The 12,710-nt window shown below is 40.0% G+C and overlaps 1 protein-coding gene across 5 annotated transcripts in view; it reads left to right on the forward strand.

Annotated features, from left to right (window-relative positions):
• The window catches only part of LOC140466677 (copine-8), a 360,152-nt gene that overhangs the window by 65,436 nt on the left and 282,006 nt on the right, over positions 1–12,710 (forward strand). For 4 of the 5 annotated variants that reach the window (XM_072562133.1, XM_072562131.1, XM_072562135.1 and 1 more), the window contains exon 2: positions 11,637–11,677. In XM_072562133.1, coding sequence (XP_072418234.1) covers positions 11,637–11,677 — 41 coding nt within the window. Of the gene's footprint in view, positions 1–11,636; positions 11,678–12,172; positions 12,269–12,710 lie in introns of all 5 variants that reach the window. The other variant, XM_072562134.1, reaches the window with a different exon arrangement.

Below are 12,710 nucleotides of genomic sequence, written 5' to 3' on the forward strand. Positions count from 1 at the left end.
AAATCAAGGAACTTTCATAGAACCGAATGTCTAAAACCCATTTACCTCTACTTTAGAACCCAAATGACCAAATAATGATAACATATTATAAATTCTTGGCACATTTTTGACTATGTTGGCTTCTGGTTGAGCAATGACTCAAATTTTAAATTCTTATCCTCCTGTCCAAATCACTCAATGGCCTCAGTCTTCCTTACTTGTGTGATCACGTCTAGACCAACCAATCTGGCTTCTTACGCTTCCCTTCACAGGTGGAAGCCATACTTCAGTTAACTAAGTAACTAAATATTGAAATTGTCTTCCCTCTTTGTTTTCCTTTTAAAATACTCCATTGATATTTGACCAATATTTAACTGCATGTCTATACATGCAATTCTTTGGATCAGTGTTAACATTTGCATCATTCTGATTGCACACCTGTGAAGCAGCTTTCACGTGCTAAAGGTGCTATATGAATACAAGTTGTTGTAAATATTATGCAGAAATTATTAGCCTGAAAGTACCTTGCAGGTTCTTTAAAGTCTATTGAAAATGATTACAAGACATGTGCACCTAAATATATAGTTAATTTATTAGCTTAATCTATTTAATATATAGACACATAAACTAATGAGCAAATCTATTCACTTACACTGCTTTATGCATATACAATCTATTGATTCTCAGTGTCTTTGTCTTCATGCCGGGGACTTTGGACGGTTGGTACTTGAAGCTGTATCTCTGATTCTATGCACTGGTTTCACAAGGCTCAGTCCAGAGTTGGAAGCCCATAGCATGGTCTCACAAGCTCAGTCCGATGAGGAAAGTCCAACAAGTGAGACAAAATCTCTGATATTAGTACTGTTCTGGTTACGTGCTATATCACCATTTTGTTGGACTTTTAACACTTTTCCAGAAATTCCACTGTGAAGAAGACAAGTTGAAAGCATCTCTAGGTGGCTCTGCGTTAACTACATGAAAGAATGGTTCCCACAATCAAGGTTATGCAGTTACGTTCCAGCTAAAACTGGCTGTTTTTGTACACACCAGGCCTACTTTGATGTAATTTTCCATTTTCTTCAATTGCTTGCTATCATGTCCAATTATCCCTTAACCATTAACACTTAATGGTCTGGTTAGAGATATCACTTTTAAGCCCAACCCACAGTGTAGATAGAGATAATGTGATTTTATTTCCTCTCACAGAGGGTTGTGAGCCTTTGAAACTGTCTTCCTCAAAAGACAGTTCAAGCAGAGCTTTTTAAATATTTTTAAGGCAGAAGTAGATAGATTCTTAATAACTGAAGAGGTGAAAGATTATAGGAGATAGGTCAGAATGTGGTGAAATAAGATTGATCATTTTGAATGGTGGAGCAGTCTCAAGGGGATGAATGACCTAATCCTGCACCTGGTCGTGTATTTCTTTGTTTGTATGTTCATACATAGTGGTTGGTTGCAGGCAATATTTCCCTGTCTAGATATAGTGTGTAAACTGCATAGATAGTTTTAGGACTCCCTTAGCTGCTGTCAACATTTACTTCTTCAGAATCCATAACTGCTGTAGATTCAAACTGACTGTTAGCTCCTGTTGAATGATGAAATGTTTACTTATGATTGCTCCAGTGACTTTCCTCCCAGAGGTATAACAGTCCCTTCAGTTTGATCAAATGGTTATGTGGCAAATGCTTCTGGTTAGCCAAACAACTGTAGATATTGACATTTATTAAAAGATATGATATTTTGTTACAGAAGTATGCCCTTCTGCCCAATTGGTCATTTCTGACTTTTAAGCTGCATTCCAGCACAGTGTGGCCCCTTTAAGACTACTATTCAGCTGTAAGTCTGGGGATCTTAAAGGGATCACGTGAAACATGTTTCTCCTCTGCCTGACATTTTCCCATTTGCTGTGCACCCATGGAGACAATCAAACAAATATTGATGTTGAGCTGCAAAGATACATTCTTGGACATGTGTTTAAAAATTTGTCAAAGAGGTATTAATAGTCAGTTTCAAAAGGACTTTTGAAAAGGCTGAGGCTGTTTTTCCTGGAGTATTAGAGGCTGAGAGGTGACTTATAGAGGTTTATAAAGCCATGAGGGACATAGATCAGATAAATAGCCAAGATCTTTTTCCTAGGATAGCAGAGGTCAAAACTAGAGGGCATAGATTTAAGATGAGAGGAAAAAGACTTAAAAGGGGCCTGAGGGGCAACTTTTGCATGCAGATGGTGGTGTGTGTATGGGATGAGCTGCCAGAGGAAATTGTGGAGGTGGGTATTACAACAGTTAAAGTGGATGGGTACATGAATAGGAAGGGTTTACAAGGGTATGGGCCAAATGCTGGCAAATGGGTTGAGATCAATGTAGAATATCTGGTCGGCATGGACGAGTTGGACCAAAGGGTCTGTTTCAATGCTGTATAACTCTATCACCTGGTTCGGCCGCATTTAGAATACTGTGTACAGTTCTAGGCATCATATTACCAAAAGGATGTGGATGCTTTGGAGAGGGTGCAGAGAAGGTTGACGAGGATGTTGCCTGGTATGGAAGGTGCTAGCTATGAAGAGAGGTTGAGTAGGTTTGGTTTATTTTCACTTGAAAAAAGGAGGTTGAGGGGGGACCTGATTGAGGTTTACAAAATCATGAAGGGTATAGACAGGGTAGATAGAGACAAGCTTTTTCCCAGGGTGAAGGATTCAATAACGAGAGGTCACACTTTCAAAGTGAGAGGCGGAAAGTTTAAGGGGGTTACACGTGGTAAGTACTTCACACAGAGGGTGGTAGGCGTTTGGAATGCGTTGCCAGCAGAATTGGTAGAGGCAGGCATGATAGATTCATTTAAGATGCGTCTGGACAGATGCATCAGTAGGTTGGGAGCAGAGGGATATAGATGCTTCGGAATTGACTGACAGGTTTAGACAGTACACTTGGATCGGCTCAGGCTTGGAGGGCCGAAGGGCCTGTTCCTGGGCTGTAAATTTTCTTTGTTCTTTGTTCTTTGACTCTATGACTAAAAAGAGATCAAGGGTTTGAGGGAGAAATTCCATCATTTAGAAGCTAGTTGACTGCAACATGGTTGCCGTTGGTGGGGCAAAGTACAAGAGATGATCATTGAAGCTTCTCACTCTCGGAGAGAACATCAACTGGGCTGAATTTTCATCTGAGTGCAGAGGTGCATGTTGCTGCATGAATAGCAGTGTTTAGCTTTTTTTTGGAGGAAATCTGATTTCCCTCTGCATAGCCAACCCTATAACATACTCCTCCTTTTGTGGGTCTGATACACCACATCTGCCTCCTCTGCTGAGGTTGGTTTCTCCATGTTAAATGGGGATGAAAGTGGGAATTCCTCCTGCACATCACTTTCAGGGTTCTGGAAATCCATTAAATCATGCCAGCTTTGAGAACTTGTGAAGAAACTTGTGAAGCCCCCTGAGGAGTCAGGAATAACCTGAAAAGTGAAGTATAACATGTTCTCACACTTTCAAATGTCACTCTTAGGCACCATAATGTGGATGTGTTTTTAATGTGGTGATTGATTCATCGCAGAGATCTGCCCTCCAATGATCCATTATCACTCATTACTGTATTTTTCCAATGGTGAAATTATCATTAGGTAGTGAAAAATGTGACAGTAAGTCTTGTTGGCCTGTACTACTCTTTATACGTTGAATTAAATGGGATAATAAGTCTGACTGATTTGAAAAACAATCTGCATTTGATTCTTGAAACAAAACCTGAAGGAACTGTCCATTGACTGCCGGCCCTGTGCTCAGTATATCTCTGCACTGCCACTGACTTGCTTCTTCCAAACTGCCAGATAAGGATAAGACAACTGTCCCAGACAAAGTCTCACACAAGTCAAAAATGCAATTGTGAGCAGTCAAGTGGCCTGAACTTGTGAAACGAGCTCCTGAGGGACAATGCAGCCCATTATTTCCCATCATGTCCTTAACTATATTCAACTGTGACTAAATTTAATCTGAATAGACCATTCTTTGATCACCAGTTTGCATTTTACATTTGAATTAGTCAAGTTTGAGAAATAGCTTTTTGATTCAAGCTATTGCTGAAATCCCAACATAGCAAAAGTTGAAATTTGAACCTATTGGCCATCATTGTTTCACAAAGATTTTGACAAGTTTATGAAAATATACTCCATAAAATCATAACCTGCCATTTAACCAAAGTATCGTGTTCATTTTCAATCAAAATGTTTCTAGGTCAAGAAATGAAAACCAAATACTTGTTGCTTTGCAGTTTGTAATTTGTGCTATTTCTAATAAGTGGTAGATATTCACAGGAGGTGGAAGTCAAGTAACATAATAATTGAAGAATTGATGAAGCCAAAGTCAGAGGAAGCTAATCTTCAAGAGATACCCAGCCTTTTTTATTATTTAAATATTCATTTCATTAGAATTACAATTCTTATTTAAAAAAAGGTACATTTACATGAATTATACATTAATACCAATTGATATCATTTCCATGCACCTTTTCAAGATAATGAACACATAATGATTTTGCTCCAATATGCAGCCCAACTATCTGGAAATTCAATACAATTGAAGATAATCACAGGAAATGCATTGGCCAGGTCTTTTATACCATCTATCAATTATTTGTTTGCAACAGGAGCATTCAGTGGCTTTTCTTTGTTCTTAACTTAATTATAAAAGTTGCCTTTATAGAAGAGCACATTTTCTTGTTGTTAGTATTTGCTCAGCTGCATCACTTTTACTGCTGTGTTGGGAAAACTGTGGACTTGATCACATAATACAAGCAGATTGAGGAAGTCATCACCAATTTTAAGGTCATTTAACTGGTCACTGGATAAACAAATGGATGATAATGGAATAGTGTTGGTTAGATGGTCTTTAGATCGCTTTCACAGGTCAGTGCAGCAGCGAGGGCCAAAGGACCTGTACTGCACTGTAATGTTCTATGTTCTATCTTATACACTGTCCCAGGTGGTGCTTTTAACTGGGACAATATTTGTGCTATCTGGTTTACATTAAAAGAAGAGCAGGTTCCACTGTTCTATTAGTCAATGTTCATCTTCACTATAGCAGAGTGTTTCAGCATATATTCCATTTCTGTTTGTGGGATCTTGCTATATGCAGTTTGGTTGCTAGGTTCAGCTACATTACAACAGTGCTGCACTTGAAAACTGTGCTTGTGGATGGGCTAGTACTCCTGAGATTATGCAGGCAACTGAAGGTTCCTTCTTTTATCTCAGGATTTGAGGAAATATGGATACAATTTTGTTAAAACAAAATAACACAGTGTTGGTAATAAACAGTAGATTAGTCAAAACTGAAAAAGAAAGCCTTGTTAATATTTCTGTTGGTACCCATCAAAAATGTCATTAGCTTCCAAAGGTTAGCTGGTCAACTTGATATTGACTTGAACAAGCACCATCTACTTATTACAAGAATATAAAAGTGACCTTTTTTATTTGTCTTGTGTTGCGAGTGTCATTGGCAATTATCATTGATTTTCCATAGGTGCCAATGGTTGATAAGCAGTCTTTAAAGTGTAGGTACACCAACAGTGTTGTTAGAATTCCAGGATTTTGATGCTGTGGCAGTCATAGAAACTGCAGCTATCTCACCTCCTGATTCCCCATAGCCCGTCCACCATTTCCAAGCCAAAAGTGATGAGTGTGATGGAATACTATCCACTTGCCTGGATGGTAGCGGATCCCAAAACACTTCTTAAGCTTGACATTATCCAGGACATAGCTGCCCACATCCACAAACATCCACTCCCTCCACCACTGATGCTCAGTGTCAGCAGTGTGTAACACCTAAAAAATACACTGCAACAGTTCACCAAGGCTTTTTAGGCAGCACTTTCCAAACCCCAACCAATTGTGTATAGAAGGTCAAGGGCAGCAGATACATAGGAACACCAACATCTGCAGGTTTCCTTCCAATCTGCTCACTATTCTGACTTGGAACTATATTGCTTTCCTTCAATATGACTGAGAGAAGGTGAGGACTGCAGATGCTGGAGATCAGAGCTTAAAAATGTGTTGCTGGAAAAGCTCAGCAGATCAGGCAGCATCAAAGGAACAGGAGAATCGACGTTTCGGGCAAAAGCCCTTCTTCAGGAATGAGGAGGGTGTGCCAAGCAGGCTAAGATAAAAGGTAGGGAGGAGGGACTTGGGGGAGGGGCGTTGGGAATACGATAGGTGGAAGGAGGTTAAGGTGAGGGTGATAGGCCGGAGAGGGGGTGGGAGCAGAGAGGTCGGGAAGAAGATTGCAGGTCAAGAAGGTGGTGCTGAGTCTGAGGGTTGGGACTGAGAAAAGGTGGGGGGAGGGGAAATGAGAAAGCTGGAGAAATCTACATTCATGTTGGTCTGAACGTAGTCCAGAGTCCATGCGGGGTCAGTCGGTTTCATAGACAGGTGCTGAGGAAGGACTGCAGATTTCTCCAGCTTTCTTATTTCCCCTCCCCCCACCTTTTCTCAGTCCCAACCCTCAGACTCAGCACTGCCTTCTTGATCTGCAATCTTCTTCCCGACCTCTCCGTCCCACCCCCTCTCTGGCCTATCGCCCTCACCTTAACCTCCTTCCACCTATCATATTCCCAACGCCCCTCCCCAAGTCCCTCCTCACTACCTTTTATCTTAGCCTGCTTGGCACACCCTCCTCATTCCTGAAGAAGGGCTTATGCCCGAAACGTCGATTCTCCTGTTCCTTTGATGCTGCCTGACCTGCTGCACTTTTCCAGCAACACATTTTTAAGCTTCAATATGACTGAGTCAACATCTTGGAATTCTCTCCCTTGAGGGCATTGTAGGTCTACTTACAGCACAAGGAACTCAGGAACTCAGTTCACCAACCCCTTCTCAAGGCAACTAGGGATTAGTAAGGAATGCTGGCGCAACTAGGGACATCCACATCCCACAAGTGATTAAAATCAAGATAGTCTTCCAAGTCAGTTCTGCTGCCAGTGTCCTTTAAGGTGATTGTGGTTTTGGAAGGTGCTGTCATGGTGCCTTAGCGAGTTGCTGTAGAAAAAGTGGTAGATAGAATTATAGAATCCCTACAGTGCAGAAGCAGGCTGTTTGGCCCATTGAGGCCACACTGACTGTCTGAAGAGTATCTCGCCCAGATCTTATGCATGTAACCTTGCATTCCCCAATGGCTAACCCACCTAGCCTGCCCATCCCTGGACACAATAGGCAATTCAGCATGGCTAATCTGCCAAACCTGCACATCTTTAGACTGTGGGAGGAAACTGAAGCACCTGGAGGAAACCCACACAGACACAAGGCAAATGTGCAACCGCCACACAGACAGTCACCCGAGGGCGGAATTGCCCCAGGGTCCCTGGCGCTATGAGGCAGCAGTGCTAACTGCTGAGCCACCGTGCCCCCCCTGTTATCACTGTGCACTGGTTGATACAGGGATTGCATTTTGAAGTTGGCAGATGGTGTACTGATTAAGTGGGCTGCTTTGTCTTGAATGCTGTTGAGCTTTTGAGTGTTGTCAAAGTTGCACACATCAAACAAGTGGACTGGATGAGATTGACTGGGGCCTGGCTCGTGTTGGAGCACAAGTGTTCAGTTGGGAGGTTGTTGGGGCCTAAAATCTTTGCTTTATTCAGTATTTTTGGCTATTTATTGACATTCATGAAGAAAATTGTTTTATGTCAAGACTAGCATTGATAACTGTGGAGTCCTCAGCAGAAGACTGAAATCCATTTTGATAGTTTTGACTGAAGAGGAGAAATGTACCTGATCAACATTCATTCCTCAACTTTTATGCCTGTGAATTTATGAAGAAGATGGACATTTTAATTTTAAAAAGTAGCATGGAATATGAACTATTTGCCATGGGAAGATGAACTTTGGAGTACCCCACGATATAGATTACAGAGGGTGAACATCTCTGAATGGGATGAACAACTATAATCTGATCAACTTTGGACAAATTCAATGCAAACAGATGTCTTTACCTGCGCATGAAAATAAAGCATACCTGAACCGCCTTTAAATTTTCCTGTTCACACAGGAGTTAGGTTCACAGTGCATTTTATAAGGCAGAGTGGAGTTTGTGAGGAGTATGGATGAAGAGACAGGTTGGTTAGGAAGTCTGACTCAGTTCTTCAACCTAATAACGCAGCTCAAAATCACCTCATTCCACAAACACCTCATCACCCTCTTATTTACCCTCAGATCACCATATCTCCTCAGTTTGCTCCTTTTTCAAATTCTTTAGTGTGTTTCACTTACTGAAGATGTATTGTCATGCACAATGGTGATCAATCTCAAACTATCTTTACAGAACATCATCAGTACAATAAAAATACAGCCAGATTACAATGCACCATCTCATTGTGGTAATTGAAGGTGTGAAAGCATTTACTACTTAGCTTTCAGAATCATCTGACCCCTCAGCCAGCTTCCCCACAGTGGTTACAAACACTCCAATCTGCTCCTATTTTTAGGGCTTACTGGAGCCAACACCTTCATCTGAAAGTAATGTGCAGGAGAAATTACAGCTTTTCTAGGACTGCGTTTGCACGCAATGTATTTTCAACCCACCAAAAAAGCCACATGAAAATGCAGTATGTTGGAAAGGCCAAGGAGAATTTATTTTCCACCATTTATGGCCTGTTTGGCACCTTCTGCTAGGAGATACAAATCTGACCTTTGTCTTCAGCAAAAGAGCAGCATTGTTCAATTTGTTACCAATAAAGGCTTTATTTGCAATTTGTTCAAATTGGAATAATTGGGTACAAATCAACGTCAGACGCTGTTCAATATATAATTTATTTTGTCTGTTCTTTTTGTCATTTCATGTGTATCTTTACTGATAGATTGTGCAAGTAAGGGAAAAGTTCATTTCATGTCTCAGCATTGTTACGGCCTTTTCATTATCATATTGTATGTCTGTCTGTAAAAAGTAATTTCTCATAGAGTCATACAACACCGAAACAGACTCTTCAGTCCAACCAGTCCATGCCGAATGTAATCCCAAGTTAAATTGGTCCCACCTGCCCGCTCCTGACCCATATCCCTCCAAACTTTTCTTATTCATGTACTTGTTCAAATGTCTTTTAAACACTGTAATTATACCCACATCCACCACTTCCTCAGAAACTACATTCCATACATTCCACATGCTAACCACCCTCAGTGTAAATTATTTGATCTTCATTTATTTTTTAAATTTCTCTCCTCTCACTTTAAAATGTGTCCTCTACTCTTGAAATCCTCCACTGTGGGGAAAAAACAACTACCATTAACTCTATCTACAGAGGAAACTCGATTATCTGAACGTCTTGGGTGAGGAGTATTTTGCTTGGATAACCAAATGTTCAGATAATCGAATGCTGGTTAATTCGGTTTAGCCAAGCATCGGGACCTTGCGATTTTTCTGGATAATCTGAAATTTGGATAATCGGATGCTGAATAATCGAGGTTCCTCTGTATACCTCTCATTATTTTATAAACTTCTTTCAGGTCACCTCTCAACCTCCTACGTTCCAGTGAAAATAGTTCCAGCCTATCCAGCCTTTCTTTATAACTCAAACCTTCCATATCTGACAACATCCTGGTAAATCTCTTCTGAACCCTCTCATAAACTAATTTTCGTTGGACTCCCTCTCATCTGATGTTTTGTTTTGCATTGACTTTTTTTATTTCAATAATTTAAAATGCCATACTGGATTTCCAGTTTCCTATTATCAAATTGTCACTGCCTTCTGAAAATGAACAGAAGAAACCTTCATGTGTTTGACTTTGTTCTTATAAAAAGTCACATTGATAAATAATAACTAACAAGACACTGAACCCTTTCATTGGGCCAATTGGGATTTTATGGCTGGTTTCAAGACTGGCCTAAATTCTCAAAATTGTACCTAGTTTTGAAAATGAAACAAATGGTCATTATTTTAGAGCAATGTTTTTATGTACCTGTAATAAACTTAACATATTAAGTTGCATTTGTTAAATGGCATTTCATGTAGGTAATTCCAGCATTTTTTGAAGGTGTAAATGGAAAGCATAGGCGATACTATTCAATCCTGTACTTTCCTTTCTCTTGTGATGAGCCAACTATTTGTTATCTACCCACTTCAATACTGTGAAGAAACTTTGACTTTGCATTGCTTCCAATCAATAAATTATTGAAAAAGATCAATTCTTTATTTTTGTCCCCAATTTTGCTTTCTTGTTTATTTTGATTAGATTACTTACAGTGTGGAAACAGGCCCTTCGGCCCAACAAGTCCACACCGCCCCGCCGAAGCGCAACCCAACCATACCCCTACATCTACTCCTTACCTAACACTACGGGCAATTTTAGCATAGCCAATTCACCTGACCTGCACATCTTTGGACTGTGGGAGGAAACCGGAGCACCCAGAGGAAACCCACGCAGACACGGGGAGAATGTGCAAACTCCACACAGTCAGTCGCCTGAGGCGGGAATTGAACCCGGGTCTCTAGCGCTGTGTGGCAGCAGTGCTAACCACTGTGCCACCGTGCCGCCCATAATGTTTCTTTTATTTTAATTTAATTTTCTATGTCACATATGCTGTTGCTGCAACCAAAGAACACTAAGACTTTAAGATATAGGAGCATAATTAGGCCATTTGGCCCATCAGGTCTGCTTCACCATTTGATTATGGCTGATATGTTTCTCAACCCTATTCTCTCGCCTTTTCCCATAATTCTTGACCCTGTTACCAATCAAGAACTTGTCTATCTCTATCTTAAATACACTCAATGACTTGGCCTTCACAGCCTTCTGTAGCAATGAGTTCCAAAGATTCATTATCATCTCATTTCTATAGGGTCGTTCTTCATGCTGAGGCTGCCAAAATAGTTAGAAACTTTGCATACTTGTTTGGGACTGGCTGTCAGATTTGATGAGAATATTGCCATTTGACATGTAAACTTTGGTAGTAATTATTGCAAAGCTAATGAAGTGCATGTCTCTGTGCCCTAAACAAATTAGTTTGGGCAGTTTCATCTGGGTTCTCTGAGATAAATGTTGCATTTCTGGTTGCTTGTCTATTGACAATTTTGTATACGACTTTCTGACAACCAGAAAAGTTAGAATTAACAAGAGTTTCAATCCTTTTTTGCAGGTCTACCTGAACTGCTAGTCTGCTCATCATAGCCCAATTCCTGAACATAATGTTAGGTTACTCTTGGTACCTCATTAAGTACTTGCTTTTGCTTCTGCTGTCTTCATCGGCATCTCATCACACAATTAATAGCCTTCAGACAAAACAATTCTGTTTGACTTCTATTTTTAATGTAACTTCCGAACATTTATTTTACCCAAATACTTGAAATCTCTAATTTAGGCAAACTGTTCTACATGGCAAATTTACCAATCTCAGAAATCTCACTCAGGCTAGTATAGCAGAAAGAAGTATTTTGTGAAACAATGTGGGGGTCAAGGTGCAATGGTGTGATTTGATATGAAGCTTTAGCTTGTAGCTTGTCTGACAATTGGTAAATCTTGCCCATAGACAATGCTGAGTTCAAGTATTTAGAGGCTATAATTTGACATGACATTCCAACTAAAGTATTTCAAGCTATGGCAGGAAATCTGCAAAGCTGTCGCATATTTTTCTTACAATTTAAATATTAAACATGAGCTCTTGTTTAATGACAAATTTTGTTTCTCCACAGGAATCTTTTGGACAGAGATACATTTTCTAAATCGGATCCAAGTAAGTAACTGGAGATTATTATAAACTATCTTTAGCCTGTCTGATCAACAATTACGAAAGTCTTAGCAATACTCTGTGAATCACTTCCTGCTACTGTAAACCACAAATGCATATTTTGTTTCCTATTAAAGAGATAATCATTTTAATAAGATTTGCATTGTAACATTTCAAGTACCTATCTTGAACTGGAGGAAAGGACTGGATGATTTATTCTGTGATTTATTTCTTTCTTCTTGTAAATTGATAATCTATCACCTGACAGGCCCAATATAAATGAATGGGAATATGGATAGTAAATTTGCTAAACCAGGAAGGCTGTTAGGTAGGGTCCAGAGATCCAGATAATATTCTGGGGACCTGGGTTCAAATCCCACCATGGCAGATGGTGCAATTTGAATTTAATGAAAATAAAATCTGGAATTAAGAGTCTAATAATGACTGTGAATCCATTGTCAATTGCCAGAAAAATCCATCTGGTTCACTATTGTCCTTTAGGGAAAGAAACTGCTATCCTTACCTGGTCTGGCCTGCATGTGACTCCAGACCCACAGCAATGTAGTTGATGTTTAACTACCTTCTGGGCAGTTATGGGTGAGTATTAATTGCTGGCCTTGCTAACGATGCCCTTGTCCCATGAATAAATGAAATAAAACCATGGGTGTGGATCTATTTTTGTAAAGAGGTTTAAAAATAGCTAGGCCGGTTTTTACAGAACCATGACTTAAAACTACTATGTGTCAGAGAGCAGGTTTGCAAGTCTGCTGAAATGCTAATGGTAGTTTGTTTATATTGTGCTTGTTTACAACAGGGAAGAGAAAATATTGGAAGCCATTAGCTTGTCTTTGGGTTTAGAATGGTCAAGGATTGGCTTAATACCGAGAGATGGAAAACCTCTGGGCCGTTCAAAGATATGCAGATTCTCCTCGGAAAAGGAAAATATCAGAGTAGCTCAGGAAATAGGTTACCTCAGTGAAAGAGTATAGTTTTTAAAACTGCCAGACCACAAGTGTCTGACTGGAATCCTACGTATTAT

This window comes from Chiloscyllium punctatum, chromosome 44 (genome assembly GCF_047496795.1).
Source record: "Chiloscyllium punctatum isolate Juve2018m chromosome 44, sChiPun1.3, whole genome shotgun sequence".
Classification (NCBI taxonomy): Eukaryota; Metazoa; Chordata; class Chondrichthyes; order Orectolobiformes; family Hemiscylliidae; genus Chiloscyllium; species Chiloscyllium punctatum.